This window comes from Ananas comosus, linkage group 13 (genome assembly GCF_001540865.1).
Source record: "Ananas comosus cultivar F153 linkage group 13, ASM154086v1, whole genome shotgun sequence".
NCBI classification, from domain to species: domain Eukaryota; kingdom Viridiplantae; phylum Streptophyta; class Magnoliopsida; order Poales; family Bromeliaceae; genus Ananas; species Ananas comosus.
The window spans coordinates 2109329-2128133 of NC_033633.1; the positions used below are offsets into that span (position 1 = coordinate 2109329).

Consider the following 18805-nt stretch of genomic DNA (forward strand, 5'->3'; position numbering starts at 1 on the left):
GGTTTCTCGAAAAACTGTGAAAATCATTCTCGAGAACATAATTTTCATGAAAAATATTGTTTTTTACAAATTTTATTTTATAGAGAGATAAAAAATCTAAACATTAAAAATATGACTTTTTTTTATAAAATCTAAATCTTTTTAGAAATCTTTTTTTTTTCTAAGAATTAAACTAATAAAAAAAAATCTTTTCGGCCAGCAAACTATTTTCTGAAATATTTTTTTAGAAATCAAACGGCCCTTGAGCAAGTTTAATGATAACGTACTTGAGCGTCGACGATGAGTTTATAGATAGATTGAAGTCCATATAATTTTGTTGGATTGTTATTACAATTGCTTAAGAAAACATAATTTGTAGAGCTTAAAAAATCTACATATATAAATTTAACAACAATTTCATTTTAAGAACCTTTATAAATTGAGTTTTGAATATCTCGGTCTATAGACCCGGTCCACGCAGTAACGTAGTTCTACTTCCTCTCTTAGCATTGCCCACACCACGCGTGTTTAGGGTTTCAATCCAAAGCATCAAGCGAAGACGAAGTAAGAGAGAGAGAGAGAGAGAGAGAGAGAGAGAGAGAGAGGAGACGCGAGAGCGTTAATGGCGTCGGTGTCTTCGGCGAACGGAGGCGTCGCCGCCGATCGGAACAAAGCCATCGTCTTCGCCCTATGCAAACGACTCTCGCTCGATCCAGTGAGTTCCTATAAAAATTGGAAGAAAAAGAGAGTTGTAAACTGAATCCCTCAAATTACTGCTTTGGCTTTGGAGAAATCTCAACTCACTTCTGTTTAATTACGCATTCTGGTCTCAAATTTTGGTTTTCGATGGTAATTGGTTGCATATTGCTGTTTAAAAATGAGAACTTTGTGTTGGGGTGATTCAAATTCGTTGTGTTTTGAGCTCAATTTGGTTGGAATCGATAGTTGAGAGTCATTAATTAGTTAAATAGTATTCTGGTAGATGATAGAGTGCTTCATGTTTGGATAGTTTCTCTCAGAGTTTTTCTTTCGTTTCGTATTATTATTTTTTCAGTATCCCTCATGCTTCGAGGATATGGGCACATGTTTACTTCTTGCTTCAGACCAGTTCTTCTAAGATTCTGCAATTACCATTCTATTCAGCTTAAAGTGCACATTTTGATCCCAAAATTTGGTTTTTGATGGTAATTAGCTACCTCTTCCGGTAAAAATTAGATCTTTGTATTGAGATGATTCAAATTCGTTATAATTTGAGCTCAATCCAGTTGGAATTGATGCTTGGAAGTCGTTGATTGCTTAAATTAGATACTGGGTGATGATAGGGTGCATCTTATTTGGATAGCTTCATTCAGAGTTTTCCCTTTGTTCCATATGATTATTTTTCAGTATATCTCATGCTTCGAGAATAAGGGCATCTTGTTCCAAAGCTTTTCTTCTTAGATTAATCTTAAGGAGTGCATTTTAATCCTAAATTTGGTTTTTGTGAGCTATTCGGTGCTCCTTCTGAACGAAAAATGAGAACTTTATGATGGGGTGTTTAATTTTGTTGTGATTTGTGCTCAATCTGGTTGGAATGTGATGGTGTGCTTCTTGTTTGGATAGCTTCCCTCAGAGCTTTCCCTTCATTTCGTGTCATTATTATTATTTTTTATTTCAGTGATATGGGCACATTTTTACTGGCAATATTCTTCAAACTTTTCTAACTAACTGAACTTTCCTATTCATTCCAGTTTTTAAACTTTGCGCATTAGCATATTTAGTTGGAGAATCTGGTATGAAAACTTTATTTCATATTTCATTTACACCATTATGTAATGCAAGATGGTTGCTTTATTGGATTCAAATAGAAATCTGATTACTAATATGTTAAACTGGTTTTAGCAGAAGAAAATTTTCAGTGAGAGCATCGAAGAGTATGATGTTGCAACTCTCTTCACTAACATTTTGCAGCTATCAGCGACTGAGGCTCCTCTCCCCAATAAAGATGAGGTTAAGAATAGCATGCCGCAACCATTTCTTTGTATCATTTTCTTATTTATTTTCATTGCACACACCTGATACAGATCATTTTTTGTCCTCTTCAGATAATGAAATGGGTAGCTTTTGCAAATAGTTTTCCTGGCAAAGATGACACGTCACTCAAAGCTCTGAATGAAGATTTGGCCCAGAAGGCTGTTTTGCTTGGTGGTGGTCTCAAACCCTCAGTGGCTGACATTGTTGTGTTCGCGGCGCTACATTCTTTTGTGGTATGGATCTATTCCCTTTTGTGAGTATCTTCTGTTTAGTTTTCTGCATATATTGCATGTCTTCTGATGCATGAGTTGCTATTGGGAATTCATAATTTGGTACTTGGCTGTGGTTAAAAATCAGAAATTCATATAGGAAAGCTTGCTAGTGTTAGTTTTCAAGGACAAGTGTTAATTACAAATCAGTATTTGAACAAATCCGAGGATTATATGCTGTACTCTTCTAACTTGTTTGCTGTTGAATTCAAGGATTTAAGTGCCGTGGCACTGGGTCGTGCCAAAAACTTGCCGGCACAGTACGGCACGGTGCATGCCGATGCGTGCCGGTCAAAAAAATTCTTGTGTGCCGACACATAATAGCATGAAATATTTATTTTTCATTAGCAACAAAATATTCTAACTATTTATTATATCTTTTTATCACATCTTTTGAACTTTATTGAGAAAATTACTTACTAATTTAAAGAATAGAGGGTTTTGAGCTGTGCCATCGGCACGGGGTCTGTATCGTGCCGGTATCTTGTTGGCACGGTACGGCACGGTGGATACGGCCCGTGCCGACGGGCACTTAAAACCTTGGTTGAATTGGTTCTTTTCTTTCAAGTACATCACTAATTAATATATCAAAAATTCAATCAAGCTTCGGAGCTACCTTTCTTCGTTACACTTTATCAGTCCTTCAGAACTAAGAAATTACAAACTAAATCTTTCCACTTTTCATTCTAATCATGTACACTGGTGTTTTGCATCAGAGTCATCTTAATGACACAGAAGTGCAAAATTTCCCAAATGTGATGAGGTGGATGGACTACATTCAGGTATTGATTTAATCTTATTATCATTTTCCTTGGCCTCACTTATGTGCTTCTTCTTTTGTCAATATTGCACAACTACTTTGTTCTTTTGATGAGAAAGTCATACAGAGATTGCGGCTTGAAACTTATTTGTCTTTGTAAAGTGAAAATTAACAAAAACATAAGGTATTGATAATGTAGTGTGCCAATTTTTTTTATCTCCAAATATGTAGCAATCAGTACCCTTATTTAAGTATACAGATGCTAATGTAATTCATTTCAATTGCACAGAGAATGCCTTTGTACGTCATTCTATATAACAAATTTTGTAACCAACCTTTTATATATAGCCTTGTTTCATTCTATAATAAATGCTAACACGTATTGTCTTTGTTGGCCTTTTTTTCCCCCCTTTTTTGAAGCATTTTTCATGCTCCACGTGGATATCTGATCTAGCAACTGATTGGATAATGGTTGAGTGTATAAGTAAGAGTTTTCATTGTCATTAAGGTTTAAGAGAAATTAGCTTATTTAGATGGAGGTTGTTTTTATAATTTTGAGTCACTTTTAGCATTGAGCCGTGAATCTACTTCCTATTCTTTAGAATCTATTCATTGCATTAGGTGCTATGTTTTTGACACAGTAGTCAAGGAAAACCAAAATCTTAAATTATGTCCGAGTGGTTCTGTTGAATGGTAGTAAGAAGCTTCAAAAGTTGGTCCAAGCCATATATGTGATTCTATCAATGTTCAATGTTTTCCTACGGGTTTTCACTGTCATACTTCATCTTTTAAGGTGATTTACCTATATAAAGCCAGTAAGCCTGAGCACATTTGAGATGTTTTCTGTTGGTTTGTTTATTTTTCTTAATTATCTTTTAGACTATGTTGCCTATAAACTTCTGAGATCATGTCTTGTGGTGGATGCTCAATCAAACAGCTTAATTTCTTTCAATTACCTAACCGCAATATCTGAAATTCCCAATATTGCTTTGCTTTCAGCACATATGTCATTTCAGTTATTGCTACAATGCCTCCTGTTTATCTTTTATTCCGTTGCTGTACGCTGATTCTCTTTTCATTTGGTGTATCAGTTGAATTATCAGGTTAATTAAATGATGATCTAATTAAGATTTTAGTGGCTACTTGTTATAATTACCATTATCGTTTGATGTAGAATATTGAAGATTTTGGTGGACTGTTAGCAAAGATTCATATCAAGAAGCCTCAACTCGAACCCTATGTGAGCAATCTCCTTAGGATGGTGTTCTGTAGCGTTGCTTTCTTTCAATTGAAGTTGATAGAGGCAACTCCATTTTGTTGCTTTATTCTCTTTGATGGAATGCCATAATTAGTTTCCTGTTGAACTTGCTTCACTCTACAGTGTGCAAAGAAAGTAGATAAGGTAGATGCGACACCAAGTTCAAAAAAGGAAGCTCAAGGCCCGAAGAGTGGTGAAAAGTCAGAAGGAAATGCTGAAGTGAAGAAAGCTTCTGATGAGGTAATTTATTCCTAAAATTATGTTTATGTACCTTGTGTTGACCTTCTTTGCATTCGGAATACTCCTGGAAAATGTACTTGTGGTAATAACTATTAATCATCTAGGTGATCGAGCAGTAAGCAGGTCACCAATTATAAACTATCATTATTATGGGTATAAGACCAAGCTGTTAATAATCAATGTGTTTTCTCACGAAATGAATTATAAGGGGGTTCTGAAATTTTCTTAAGCTAAGCTGAATTTCTACAATTGTCGAAGTTGAGTTTGGTGACAATTGCTTTGTTGGCTGAATTGTTGAAGAAAAAGGCTTCTGCTGGTGATAAAGCAAAAAAGGCACCGGTAAAAGATAATAAAGCCACTGAGGATAAAAAGAAAGCAGCGGAAACGGAGTCTGCGGAGAAGGATGCAGAGTGCAGTGTTTCCATCCTTAATATACAGGTCGGCCTAATTCGCAAGGCATGGAAGCATCCATCTGCTGACAGGTACTTAGCTACTTTAATCGCTCTAATTTTTATATTGGGCGATGTGTAATAGCCTTCTATCTATTTTAATAGTTTATTGGTCGAGGAGATTGATGTGGGAGAGGGCAACATACGGCAGGTCGTTAGTGGTCTCGCAAAGTTTTGCAGCCCTGAGGAACTCACAGTAAGTATTTTACCTCAAATTCGAGAAAACCATGACTGCTTAAATATTAGATTTAAATGCTTGAAATTTTTTTTTAATAACTCAGAATCGCCGCGTTGTGCTGATTACAAACGTGAAGCCTGGAAAGCTGCGAGATGTAATGTCTGCTGGGTTGGTATGTTTCAGCTGTTAATCTTATTCGTTCAAAACTCGACGAATATTTGATGCTTTCGCTTCCAGAAAATATGTGGTAGAAAAATATCTACGTAAATCCGCTGCCATTTAAACTTTTGCAGCGTATTACGGTTTCCATTCTTTTGTACCAATAAAGAGATTTGATGCTTAGTGTTCAGATCACATGCTTTTAGGTCTTATGTGCCTCTAATCAAGACCATTCAGTTGTCGAGCCTTTGATTCCTCCGGAAGGAGCCACCATTGGAGAACGTGTTTCATTTGCAGGGTAAGCCCAGAAAATGCAAATTGCTGAACTCGATTATCTGTCCTTTCTTGGTTACAATTTAGTTGCAACAATTTTCCGAATACTTCTTTCAATGTTGGTGAATGTTTTTATGCTTCTTCCATTATGGAGATCTTCGGTGTTGGTAAAATCAATGTAAAAATACTTGTTATACTTAGATTGTTTTCTAACAAGATGTGTTTTTATATCTGGTATAGAAACTCTTCTTGGGCATTGCTGTTTTATCTTCATTTGTAAATACCACTACTTGATATGCTCATTTTCCAATTTAGGTATGAAGGCAAGCCAGAAGACGTTCTAAACCCGAAGAAAAAGCAGTTGGAGAAGATCACTCCGGTATGCCTAGTTTGCTACTGACATATCCATGGTTATTGTTTAAGTTTTATTATTTTCTTAATCTCTCTCATTATCCAGTATCGAAAGCATATTCGCTTATTTTGTTTAATGCTTCAATTAAGATTTCATCGAAGTACTTGTCTTTTAAAATTTAAAGTCTTTTATGTGAATAGTTTTCATCATCTAGAATGTGTATTAATGATTGACATCTGAATTCGGTTTCTGATAATGTTATCCAGCATCTCTACACTGATGACAAAAGTGTGGCAACATACAAGGGAGTGCCATTCATGACATCTGCTGGGCCATGCATGTCATCCATCCCCAATGGAAGCATAAAGTAATAGGTCTATTTTTTTTATTTTTTTTTTTAAAAGTGAGAGGTCTATTATTACGGCGTGGTGTATTATGCATTGATATGTTATAAATGGCCGCCTGTTGTGGAATGATTCTGTTCTGAGGATGAGCTCTAGATCGAATTTTGCAAGACATGTGCTCCTCTTTTCTAGAGAAAACAGAGTAAAAACCTTGTACTTTTTAGTAATTGTTACTAGCTGTGTCTCATGTACTTATCCATTAATTTTTTAGCTTATTTGGGATTGCTCCTCTAATTTATGAGAAGGAACAGTTAGTTGAAGTTTGTGTGTTTCGCAAAAACTTGTGATTCTGGTAGAGCCTCAAGTGTTAGATGTACATAAAGGTAGAGCCTCAAGTGTTAGGTGTACATAAAGAAGCATTTAAGATGAGCTTTCATTTTGTATTGTTATAAATGCAAATCTCTCAAAGATTATCTTCTTATGAGAAGCTTTAATGTATGAAAAGAACATCTGCTCTCTTCTGTACAGAAGAATCTGGATCTAATGTAACACTGTCACTACACATCTGTTCAACCCTCTTTTAAGTTTCCCTCTCTATGGATAATTAAAAGTTTCTTTTCACTTTTCCTTTCTTACTATGCTAATAAGCATATAATCAAAGCTGTTTAAACTTGAAAAGTCATTAAATCTCTACAACCTATACTAGCAGGTCTTGCAGTTCTTGCAAGTCGGCAAAAATAAAAGCAAATATGCCCATAATATAATCAAATGCTGTTTGGTTAACTCGCAATGGTTAAAAAAACAAACAAATTTACTCCAATAAGCTTAAAAAACACCTTTCATCTCACAACCCTAGCAAAGAAAATTAGTCATATATAGCCGCGGTGCGCATACATATAAATACACAGTAAGATGAACAACACTTAGTATGCTACCACTATCAGAAGGAAGACTCACATTATTATTATTATCTAAAACTCCAAACATAAATCCAGAGCACTAAAAGCACTATACCAGTTCAACTCTTCCCAAAATAGTGGCATAGATAAACTTTGAAATTTACAGGCAAGCTAGCTATATAATTTCCTGAAATACAACAGTCGACGCCCAATGAACATATCTCTGCTGATGCAAATATTAATTCAGCAACCGATAGTTTCAGCAAATTTAGCTACTCGGGGAGTTTTCGCTGCTCAGATATCCCCATGATGAACATGATTAGGAACTTCAGATTGATTGTCCAATGGCATGTACTGAGCCATAATGGCGCGAATCTCCGAATCCATATAGCTCTGTAAGGAAAAAAAAAAACATTATAAAAACAAAAATGTAACAAGGAGTTAGATTACAAGTTGGGAAGCTGAAACTTCTTGACACTTTTACGCTGCGGCAGAAGCAGATGCTTCAAATTGAAGCTTCCGCATTTAGGCCCAAAAGCTCATTTAAGCTTCACGGGGCATGGTTTGTCAAATGCTTGGTTTCAGAAGCTTCTGCTTTTTGGTGAAAAGACACTGCTCGAGAAGCCAGTAAACATGCACTAATATTTGTTAACACAAAATCAAACAGAATAGTGGCTTTACCCGAATCCTGTACTTGTACACCGCATAGCCTCCAATTCCAGCTGCTGCAAGGCCGAGGAATATTACCCATATGAAGCTCCAGCCGACCTCCGTGGTTGGTTTCTTACCTGGATATGTTTCATTACCAAGTATAAAAGTTAGCCTAACTTCATCTAGCTGCCTTTAGGGACATTTACTCGTCAAGCAATTTATAGAAGGCATGTGAAAAATCAAAGAGTATTTATTTGAAAAAAAGAAAAAGAAAAAAACATCTGGAAATAAGAGGCAAGGCATACAGAGATATAAAATATACTCACTTATGCATGTATCATGCTCCTTCATGTACAACAAATCTCCACGACAATTGCACTCGTAGCTTCCCCAAGTGTTTTTGCATTTGCATCCTGAACACTGACATGCAGTTCTCTCTTTGCATTCGTCAATATCTGAAACAAAAAGAAGTCACACAGAATTACAAGTTTTCAAGGGAAAATCTCAACAATCTCAAAGAGTATATAAGATGAAGCCCGTGAGAGTAAATACCTTCACATTTTTTGTTTCCGTCACCTTTAAAGCCAGGAGGGCATTTACATCCCCCATCCTGGATGATCAATATGAAGTCGCTTAGATTTCAGCCAACAAAAATTTCGACGAAAAGAAAAGGTCACTCACCACACAGGCAGAGTAGGTTTGACCATTTCTAGTTTCTTTCCAACATCCTCCATTGTTAATTTCACACCTACCAGATCCTGAAGCTGAAATAAGAAGAAAATATTGTTGAAAAATACAATAGTACTAGTTGAGAAAATAATGATTTAGAACCTATATCCCCAGGCCAGTCCCAAAAAAATGTAGCCACTATTCGAACAAAAAACTGACAAAAAAAGATGATTCGTTATTTAAGCGATATCAAAGTGCTAATCACATTATTTACACGAAGGAATGAAGAGCATTAAAAAATAAAAATAAAAAAAAAAATCAGAATTCAGATTCTGTACGAACATATCATGCAACAACACAACGCAATCTTCAGCCTCACTCATTCGAGATTATTGACTAAGGTACATAATCTGCTTAGACTGGTTAAAATCAAAAGAAATATAAGCTTTATGGATTTACGGTATACCTTCACAATGGGTGTATCCATCTCCTACAAACTTCACACCTTTCACAATTGGGCACTCACAAACTCTCCCACGAAAAGTATCCTACATTAAGATAAGAACAATTCAAAACCAACAGGGAAACCAATACTTTTCTGATAACCGAAAGCATAAAATTGATGAACAAAATCACAAATACCTTGCACGCTGTGACATTAGCGGCCTTATCGTGCCAGCATCCACCATTATTTTCCAAGCACTCATTTGTTTCTATGCCTGAAAAATTAAGATATATAGGAATATAAGCTAGCTCATCCGTAAAGATTCTCAGGACATTAAAAGGTCAGAACATAGCAATATACACTCGTATAAATCAAACCACCTTCACTTAAACAAACAGCTGGCTCAGTAGTCTCCTGAAAACCAGCACAAATTGCTTTGAGCACCGCACCCTTATCAAGCTTCCCTGTAAAAATAACAAGATACGGGGCTCAATAAAATCATAAACCATTTCCCGCTAATCATTATATTCAAAAGCATTTACCTCTGTATTGTCTGTTGTTAATGACAAGAGTCGGTAAGATGGTTACGTCCCCACGCGAGCCCTTGCCAATCTAAGGTAACAAACAAAATAATATAAATCAAAGTTTTCTGAAAGTTCTGAATACGGTCCTGGGCATGATGCAAAAAACTTCTCTACTGAATTAATTATGTTATTAACCTGTGCATCCTGTTCAGCTTTAAGCACAGGGTTTTCTTCATCAGCATCAGGATTCCCAACACATTTATTTATCTTCTTAAGATCGAGACCTGCCAAGGCATAACTCACAACCTAACCATTATTTCACATGTTTCGATAACACAAATTTTGTATAGAGAACCTTCTAGAAAGCATAAATAACACATGCAAGTACAAAATTTACCTAATGACTTGATCACCTCTTCAGCACACTCCTTCGTATATTTTTTCTCCTTCATAGGGCACCTAATCGCGAAATCGGTCACGTAATCCCACCACAACCACGGCTTTCTACTCTCGTTTGCGACTTTAAACACGCAAACCTGGCGCAAGTTTTGAACCACAACATCTTTCCCGTCATACCCCTTACTAAAATCCTGTTCTGGGTCAGGTGCACAGTACCGTCCGTGGTTAATACACTGCGACTTGCACTGCTTGCTTAATATGAAAGCTTCGGGACAATACCACGTAATATAATGCGGAGTGAACTGGGTATAACCCTTCTTCTCAAGTATCTGCGCCGCTCCTTTGAAGCTCTTCACAAATTCAATTTGGCTCTCACATTTGGCGCCGCATTCATCATTACTATTAGTCCAAAACTCATACTCGACACGCTCGTCTGGGTGGGGAAGGGACTCCCTCCAATCCAAGTTTACATTCACCATATCGCCATTGTCCAGAGCTTTCTTAAGGCTGTCACCAAAGCTTTTGCTAACAAGTGCTGAAGGGACGGTAATGTTCTGGAAATAGTCGGCCACGCTACTGTCTTCTTCGGGTGTATCCATGGTTATCAAGGGTTCGACCTTGTTATCGGCGACAAGAATAGCAGCGGCACCCGCATTCTGCGCATTCCATGCCTTTGTCGTGAAGTAACAATCTGTTCATATTAGAAAAAGTGCTGATACCAAGTTACTTGTATAGTTGTATGGATTTAATGTAACATTATTAAATTTGGGTCATGAACTATAATTGATACATAAAAACTATCAATCATCCATTGAAGAGTAAACACCAAAGAAAGAAAAGTAAGTTCTTCATGTCAAGTCGCATCTGATTTATCTTTTTTTCTTCTTTTTTTTTTCCTTTTTCTGGTAAGATATTTCCTTAAATCCTCAAATGAACATTTGGAACATGTGATGTTAGACACTTCCCAGATCCAATAATTAGTATCATAAAAATCTAAGGATGGCACATCTGGTAGTTCGCACCTAACTAAGGGCCCATTATATTGCCTACCAAGTCAATCCCACATAATTAATTTCTTCTCAACTGTCACTCTCTGATCCTTTTGGGTAAGGTATTATTTATGAGAAATTAAGCAGATAATATCTCAAAGAAGTGAACTCTCTTGTAAATAAGAACTTCAACATCAGATATCATTCACAAAGATAATAGATAATGCTATAAGCCAAAAAAAAAAAAAAGGAGAAAGAGAGGGAGAGAAAACCATAATACTAAGTGATCATCTGAGCGAATATTTGTTGCACTTCGAAGTAATAATTGATCATTAGAGCAAATATTTGTAGCACTTCCAAGCGACTCCACTATAGTTAATCATATTAAGTATCCAAAGAAGTATGAAAAGTTTGGTAAAGAATCAAAATTTGGCAAAGAATCACATGTATAAGATGCACAAAATTTTACTCTAATAAGTTCCTTTTTGCAGATTGAGTAACCAAGAGCCATATCAAAACATTATACTAAGTAACTTTTTTGCAAATATATGTAACTTTTTTTTTTATTTAAACAAAACATACGAAAAGATATTTAAAAAAAACAAAAAATGTAAGGGGAAAAAACTGATCTCACCTCCTCTGTCAACAAGAAGAAAGGTGGGGAACGCTCCGGGCTTGGATTTGAAAGAGATATCAAACTCATCAAAGCTCTTACAAGCCTTTCGATTAGATTTTGGGTACACCACAAACCCTAGCATGGTTCCACCATACTGAGGAATCCCAAAATTCCCAATTGCGCACTCATAAATCCCCTTCAAATCCTCAGGGGAAGTCACCTTCAAGCTATTCTTCTCCACAACGAATCTCCCCCAACAGGATCCCCACAGAAACAAAACCCAAATCGAAAACCACAATTTCCCCCTCATTTTAAATCCCAAAACGAAAATTTCCACAAAAGGTAAGCTAATCCAAGGGCATTTAGAGGGAAAAACCCCAAATCCTCCCCCCCCCTCCCCCGTTAAGAACCCCAATTTGGAAAGAGAACTTAACAACTTAATCTTTATCACAAGCCTCAAAACACAAAGATCAAATTTTTCCCCGGATATCTCAAAACTCTAGCACAAATCTCACAAGGTGCGAATTTTTACCCAAATATCTCAAATTTCTCACCGAATGATCAAATTTTGAAGAGAACCCAGATCAAAATGCGCCTCGAAAACCCCAAATTCGAAGCAAATTCGAAGTAATAAGCACCGAAAACACCCAATCTCTCTCTCTCTCTCTCCCTCCACCTCTCCCACTCCAATTTAGGGTTTCAGTGTACGATTTGAGAAGCGTCGTGTTCACAGCGTGGCGTTCTCGGCGCATAGAAACCGACTTCGGGAGCATCCGAACCTCAATCATGCGTTTGCGTGAAATCTCAGCCGTTGGATTTAGTCGATCTATCCCTCTCTCTCCCTCTCTCTCACGTGTTACACGATGGGGGGGCTTCTTCGGTGTAACCGTGATATGTCACGCTTCCTCGTTGATAATGTATTATTGGTGATTTGGTGTCGCGCTTGTGAGTGTGACATGCGGTGACTCCACCGTGACATCCAAAGCATTTTTGTTCTATTATTATTATTGGGAAAACTTCAAAAAAAACCCAGTGGTTTCATACTTTTTTATTTTAGTACTCTATAATTTGAAGTGTATCAAGTTAGTACCCTGTGGTTTCGCACTTTCTCACTTCAGTACCCTGTGGTTTAAAGTGTATCGAGTTAGTACTATATGATTTTATTTTTGTATCATGTTAGTACCCTATGATTTTATTTTTGTATCAAGTTAGTACCATATGATTTTATTTTTCTCTTAATGAAATATTAAACCACAGGGTACTAAAGTGAGAAAGTGCGAAACCACAGATACTAACTTGATACACTTTAAACCACAGAGTACTAAAGTGAAAAAGTGCGAAACTACAAGGTACTAACTTGATACACTTTAAATCACAGAGTACTAAAGTGAAAAAGAGTAAAACCACAAGGTGGGTATTTGAAGTTTCCGCTATTATTATTATTATTATTATTGTCAAAAAAACCCCTTCATGCTTTATCCTCTTTTTAATTATCGGTTTGCTTAAATTACCAAAATACCCCTCATACTTTGTCCTCTATTTCAGTTATTTTCGTACACAACAATTTAGCGGTAAAATTTTTATTAGTTTAATAAGAAAATCAGTGTGGGTAATAATTAAATTTTTAAAGAAAAAAATAACATTTTACTCCTTTTATTTATTTATATTTTAATAAATTTATCTAAAAATGTAAAGTAACTCGATTTTAAATTTGAAATCTTAAATATCAACTAATTCACAAATAGATGATAAAAAATTAATTATATTAAAAATGAACGTATGTAGCAAATCCTATGCACGGTGTTGTAGGAAATTTGCTTTCATGAAAATCACATGCAATAATTTGCTACAGGGCAGTGGTCCAACTGTGCATTAATTATTGTCGACAAAAAATTAATTTATCAAAGATCTGTGACGCAACATTATAAAATTGGGGTAAATTATTTTATTCAGGATTTTTAGAGTACCAGAGTACTTTTAAATGTATTATTTTGGAATTCAAACAAAAGAGGTACAAGCTCTGCATTGATGCAGCAAATTATATATTACTTTTATCGGCAAAATCAATCATCAGTATTATTAAATGCGATCTAAACGGTCTCGAAAATTATATTTTTATAATTTTTCAACATCAATTACGTAGTGATTAAGGAGTCTCAAATTCACTTTACACTAGCTGTTAAATTTATCAACCGTGAGGTTATTTGAATAAAAGATAAATTGTATCGTAAAATTATAAAATTTAAAAATATAAAAAATTCTAATATTATTAAATAATTTTGAATGCGTCAATTGTGAATTTTGGATATTCCATTGGTGGAGTCAATGCGGAAGTAAATAATCTAGTTTACTTCCATGTTTGTGTGCGTGCATGTTTACAAACACTTAGGGCGTGTTTTGTTTTGATCGTAGTCGGAGTTGAAGTAGTTGAGTTATTGTGACCGGAGTTCGCCGGAATTTGGATGGAATTGCAGAGCTGGACTTACATGGGACCTATGCAGCGTACGTGCGCGAATCAGTCTCACGAGATGACGAGTTCGCATACGGTACGAACTTACGACTTCGCTCTCGACGAGAGCAAAGTCATGCTCTGCCGTACTAACAGAAGTGGCCGAGTTCGACGGGGTGTGGTTCCATCTTACCCTTTTTTGTGGAAAGCCCGAACTTGAACTTGAACTCTAACTCGACCCAATAGGCTAGCGCAATTAGCCCACTTGGAATACCTCAACAAATTTGGCCCACTTTGTTCATTTGGGCTGGCTCGTTTGTTTAATAAACGATCTAAACACGGGTTAAAATTTTCGAACTCCGAAGGACCAAAGCTGAACAAGCCAAATATAAGCCGAGATCAGCTTGCTCATGTTTGGCTTAATATAACTCGAATATATTACAAATTTTCACTATTTGAATTTTAGGCTAATTCAAATATTAAAAAATCTATAGTTTTGTAAATTTTAATTATAAATTAAATTTTTATTTTTTTATTTTTTAGTCTAATAATAGAGCTGGCAATATAACTTGCAGTTCGGGTGCTTCAGCTCGTTAATAAATAAACTGAATGTGAGCTAAATATTTTAGTTTGATATTTTAACGAGCCGGCTTATTCATATTCGGTTGGTTCTTTGACGGCCCTATGCATTTAACCAATCCGAATAATGTTGTATTTATGATTAATCGCCAAACCTTACATTGTTAATGTTATCCATCCAAACAATCCCTTCTCTTATTATGGTGACTCATCTCTTATTTAAGTCAAAACATGTAAAATAAGAGGTTTTAGATTCAAAATTTACTAATCATGGTGATTGTCATATGCTACCAACTAATAGAAAATTTAATGAAAAAAATTATTTATGTAGCTAGTATTAATTTGATAAAATTAAAGGGGCTAGCTAGAATCTACAAATGCCCAATTTTTCATGTGTGTCTACTACAATTATTTCTTAAAAAAAAAAGAAAAAAATGTACAAAACTTATCTTATATATAGGCTAATTTGAGTTGACTATCCAATCTTTTAGAATTTTAACAAACATTTCAATTCGTTTGATACCCTATGATTTTAACTTTCTTACTGATGTAAAGAAAAAAATTAACAAATGAGATAACGAGAAAAGAAAAATGAACCACAAAATACTAAAGTGATACACCTTAAACTACAGGACACCAAAGTGAAAAAAATATGAAACTATTGGAATAATATTGGAAATTATTCTAAAATTGTATAATAAAATTAAAATTTGAAAAATTAGATAGGTGATCCAAAATATTTTTAAGTATAGTACATTTTTACTCAAAATATGTTGAAAAGTGAAAAAAATAAAAAGCAACGTGTCAGATCATCAGCCGTTGGATAACTCCCGTAATCCATGATCTGGACACCGCACTACCTACCAACAATAAAACCAGCCTCAACTCTTAAAACCGTCTCTGGTTTTGGTTTTATTATCCTTCACATTCCTACTCGAACTGGGCGATGGTCGCCCGTAACCTCGAGGAGCAAATCTAACACAAATTTACCACGAAGCCCTCTAACTAGGGTTTATCTCTACCGATCTCCTCTCTCGCGTCTCTCTCCCCCCTCTTTTCTAGGGCTTCGATCTCCTCTCTCGCTCTCACGACCCCTCTTGGTCGATCCCGATCGGGGCGATGTCGATGGAGAAGGAGCTCGTGGAGACCTTCGAGGCGGCGAAGAAGGCGGCGGACGCGGCGGCGGACGCGGGCGCCGGAGGCGGCGGAGGGTCGCCGGAGGCGGAGCGGTGCGTCGACGCGCTGAAGCGGCTGAGGAAGATGCGGGTCACCACGGAGGTTCTCGTGGCGACGCAGGTGCAGTCCGATCGTCTCCTCCCCCCCGAATTTCTAATCTTTCGCATGATTTCTTGGGTTGGATTTTGGATCCGTTTCTTTCTACTTTATTGGCAAAAAGAGGGCATCTTTGGCGATTTTTTGTTGGAAAAAATAGGTCGTCTTCGATAATTAGGTCGCGAATACGCATTAGTTGTTGTTGTTGGTGTTGTTGAAGCTTTATCTTTACGGTGGTTGGCTTCGTTGCGTCCGTATAGAGCTTTTGATCTATCTCTCTTTACATTGCTTTCAATCAAAGATATGCTTTTGGACCTTGTGGTTCTGGGACCTTGGATCGTTACAGGTTAAAAAGTTGAATCTGTTGTACTTGCCATTATCTGTTACGTTGCATTGCCGCATCCTGAGATCTTCATGTAAGTAGGAATCGGTATAGCAGATTTGGGATTTGATTACTTCAATTACTCGGGAGAAACATTTGTGGAGGTTTTTGTTAATGTAACATGCCCTTATTAGTGCAAAATTGTGGTCTCATTGAAGCTGGAATTTTTAAAGGATGCTGCTCATCGTGCATTTTCTAGAAGGAATATACTTTTCGGAAAATTTTGCCATAATTTTGTCACTGTTAGATCAAATTGTTCTTTCTGAATGAGAAAAGGATTTGAAAAGATTTTTCGTCAAGTTTTTGATTGCCCGTGCGATGGTATTTTCATGTTTGCATTTGTTTTACTCCCAAGAGATTCGCATTAGAGGAATCGCGACAATAAAACATGCTGCTTTTTGTGAACTTCTTCTTCCATGAACCTATTTTTGGGTAACATTGGTTACTGCACTAAATGCTATTTTGTCATTCCTCACTAGTACATTTCCTTTTGGTATCTCCTTCCCACTTGACACACCTTCTACTTGAATAAAATCATTGGTTCTTGCTAATGCCGTTGATCTTTTGTTAGCCATGTTCAAAGTGTATTTGGTTTTCAGTTTCCTGTAAGTTATCTTCTACTCTAATCCTGTAGTTGGTTAAGTTGGGTTCTGCAACACAAGTTGCAATAAAAGGTTCTATGAACATGTAGAGAAAGACCGGTAATATTGAAAGGAGTGCGTTAGAATTAAGTATGTTTATGTTAGTCCACAGTAGTTGAAATGCTTTCTATTTTCTACTGCTCGCCTTTTTTATCTTATGTTTTTTCAGCATCACAACTACTGCTTATAAGCACGAGGATCTTCAAAAGTTCAAATGCTTTGTCACTAACTAATTGAAATATACTAAGATTTGCAGATATATTTTAAACACTGCTTTTTCATGCCTTATCGTATGCAGATAGTTTGTGACGACATGATTTATTTTCTATTAAAAATCTGTATCCTGTTCGTTTCAGCTTTCATGAGCAGAGTTCTGTATAGGATAGCTTGTGACAACATGATTTGTTTTCTTTTTATAATCTGTATCCCATTTGTTTAAACTTCCATTGTCTAATTTTAACTATTCCTTATTTTTCTTTTTCGCAGACTTTTTTTTGTCCTATGTACATATTCTTTTTTCCCTCTGAAGATCTTTTAACTTTGGTTTTATATCTTACAGGTTGGGAAACGCCTTCGTTATCTCACAAAGCATCCACACTCAGGAATCCAATCAATCGCTTCTGACTTACTGGCTATTTGGAAAAACATCGTTATAGAAGAGACTTCTAGCAGCAAGAAAAATGGCATCTCCGAGAATAAAAAGCCTGTTAAGGTCGAAATCAAGTCTGAGACAGCCATGAAGGTTGACAAGTCAGCAACTTCCTCCATAAAAGTCGAGAGCACCCCAGCTTCAGCAACTCCTAAGGCTGAGAAAAGAGATTCAGATCTTAGCAGTTCAAAGTCGGAGAGCACAAAGAATGAAAGGGTCTTCAAGGAAGAGAATAAGGCTTCTGTTTCAAAGAAGCCATCATCCCTCCCATCTGGACCTCCGAAGTTATCATCACTAATCAAAAGTAACGATCCAGCGCGAGATAAAATCCGTGAGCTCCTTGCCGAAGCCTTTACTAAGGTTTCCGGAGAAACGGCCAAAGATGACAGAGATGAAGTTAGATACATTCTAGATGAGGTTGATGCCTGCGACCCGTTCCGCATTGCTGTGACAGTAGAATCGGCGCTGTTTGAGAAGCTGGGCAAATCAACTGGCACGCACAAGCAGAAGTACCGATCGATAATGTTCAATCTGAGGGCCGAGAATAATACTGATTTCAGAAGGAGGGTTCTTCTTGGGAAAGTAAAGCCCGAAAGACTTGTCGATTTAACTCCTGAAGAAATGGCCAGCGATGCGAGGAAGATGGCGAATAAGCAGATTAAAGAGAAGGCACTGTTCGAGTGTGAAAGGGCTGGGGCCCCGAAGGCGACGACCGACCAGTTTAAGTGCGGGCGGTGCGGGCAGCGGAAGACGACTTACTATCAGCTGCAGACGCGGAGCGCAGACGAGCCGATGACAACCTTCGTGACGTGCGTGAACTGCAACAATCACTGGAAGTTCTGTTGAGCGGGCCGCAATCTGATTCACTAGTCTGATCGAGATCTCGTTATTTTCGTATTCAAAATTAACTATAGCTAGTTTAAATTTCTAATTTATAATGGACCAAATTCGTTCTCTTGCTGAGTTTGTTAGCAATGGCACCATTCTACTGCAAAATGGTTGTTGTATGATCTTTGTCTTGTCACTAGATGGTATCTGTGAAATTCTCTCCAATTCCTTTCATCCTTAGAATTTGTAGTGGTATCCCCCCGGATCAAGTAATCTGAGAGATAATTCCTAATTGGGCACGCATTTGTAGTTTAATCTGAGAGATAATTCCTAATTGGGCACACATTTTCATGGTTTGAGAAGTAAACTAATTGCCTACTGGGCTTCTGTTTTTTCTCGGATTTGAAGAAGTTGCTTTCGCAGGCGAAGTTTCATGTTATAGCATGTTGGAAGTTTGAATGATTTTTATAGGTTTAAAATAGGGAATAACAAAAATCTAGGCTTTGTTTGACATAATCACTGCCCTATTGTTTTGGTAA

General features: G+C 36.7%; 3 protein-coding genes across 4 annotated transcripts; 2 read left to right on the forward strand and 1 right to left on the reverse strand.

The window, feature by feature from the left end:
* On the forward strand, positions 504–6594 carry LOC109719558 (probable methionine--tRNA ligase). 2 transcript variants are annotated; one of them, XM_020246318.1, is made up of 12 exons: positions 504–694; positions 1861–1968; positions 2064–2225; positions 2978–3043; positions 4196–4261; positions 4403–4519; positions 4820–5001; positions 5074–5164; positions 5250–5318; positions 5512–5603; positions 5894–5957; positions 6197–6594. In XM_020246318.1, exons 1-12 carry the CDS (start codon positions 602–604, stop codon positions 6299–6301), a joined length of 1215 nt encoding a protein of 404 aa, XP_020101907.1. In that variant the 5' UTR covers positions 504–601; the 3' UTR covers positions 6302–6594. The 2 variants fall into 2 exon arrangements, with proteins under 2 accessions (XP_020101907.1, XP_020101908.1); XM_020246319.1 differs by having other exon boundaries at positions 1864–1968.
* Positions 7117–12235, reverse strand: LOC109719163 (vacuolar-sorting receptor 1-like). The gene is made up of 12 exons (XM_020245706.1): positions 11485–12235; positions 9860–10552; positions 9658–9746; positions 9481–9550; positions 9319–9402; positions 9136–9212; positions 8960–9041; positions 8506–8588; positions 8377–8434; positions 8151–8279; positions 7855–7961; positions 7117–7566 (listed from the first exon to the last, which is right to left on the reverse strand). Exons 1-12 carry the CDS (start codon positions 11774–11776, stop codon positions 7468–7470), a joined length of 1863 nt encoding a protein of 620 aa, XP_020101295.1. The 5' UTR covers positions 11777–12235; the 3' UTR covers positions 7117–7467.
* On the forward strand, positions 15411–18565 carry LOC109719164 (transcription elongation factor TFIIS-like). The gene is made up of 2 exons (XM_020245707.1): positions 15411–15790; positions 17349–18565. Exons 1-2 carry the CDS (start codon positions 15614–15616, stop codon positions 18282–18284), a joined length of 1113 nt encoding a protein of 370 aa, XP_020101296.1. The 5' UTR covers positions 15411–15613; the 3' UTR covers positions 18285–18565.

What these genes read in the sequence shown, in the direction of transcription:
- LOC109719558 (XM_020246318.1), top strand. Translation starts at nt 602, where the DNA reads ATGGCGTCGGTGTCTTCGGCGAACGGAGGCGTCGCCGCCGATCGGAAC. An exon ending in AACGACTCTCGCTCGATCCA is followed by an intron (nt 695 to 1,860) that starts GTGAGTTCCTAT and finishes AACTGGTTTTAG; the next exon opens with CAGAAGAAAATTTTCAGTGA. An exon ending in CTCTCCCCAATAAAGATGAG is followed by an intron (nt 1,969 to 2,063) that starts GTTAAGAATAGC and finishes TGTCCTCTTCAG; the next exon opens with ATAATGAAATGGGTAGCTTT.
- LOC109719163 (XM_020245706.1), bottom strand. Translation starts at nt 11,776, where the DNA reads ATGAGGGGGAAATTGTGGTTTTCGATTTGGGTTTTGTTTCTGTGGGGA. An exon ending in AGAGGTGATCAAGTCATTAG is followed by an intron (nt 9,747 to 9,859) that starts GTAAATTTTGTA and finishes ATGCCTTGGCAG; the next exon opens with GTCTCGATCTTAAGAAGATA. An exon ending in CGGAAACAAAAAATGTGAAG is followed by an intron (nt 8,280 to 8,376) that starts GTATTTACTCTC and finishes TTTTTGTTTCAG; the next exon opens with ATATTGACGAATGCAAAGAG.
- LOC109719164 (XM_020245707.1), top strand. Translation starts at nt 15,614, where the DNA reads ATGTCGATGGAGAAGGAGCTCGTGGAGACCTTCGAGGCGGCGAAGAAG. An exon ending in AGGTTCTCGTGGCGACGCAG is followed by an intron (nt 15,791 to 17,348) that starts GTGCAGTCCGAT and finishes TATATCTTACAG; the next exon opens with GTTGGGAAACGCCTTCGTTA.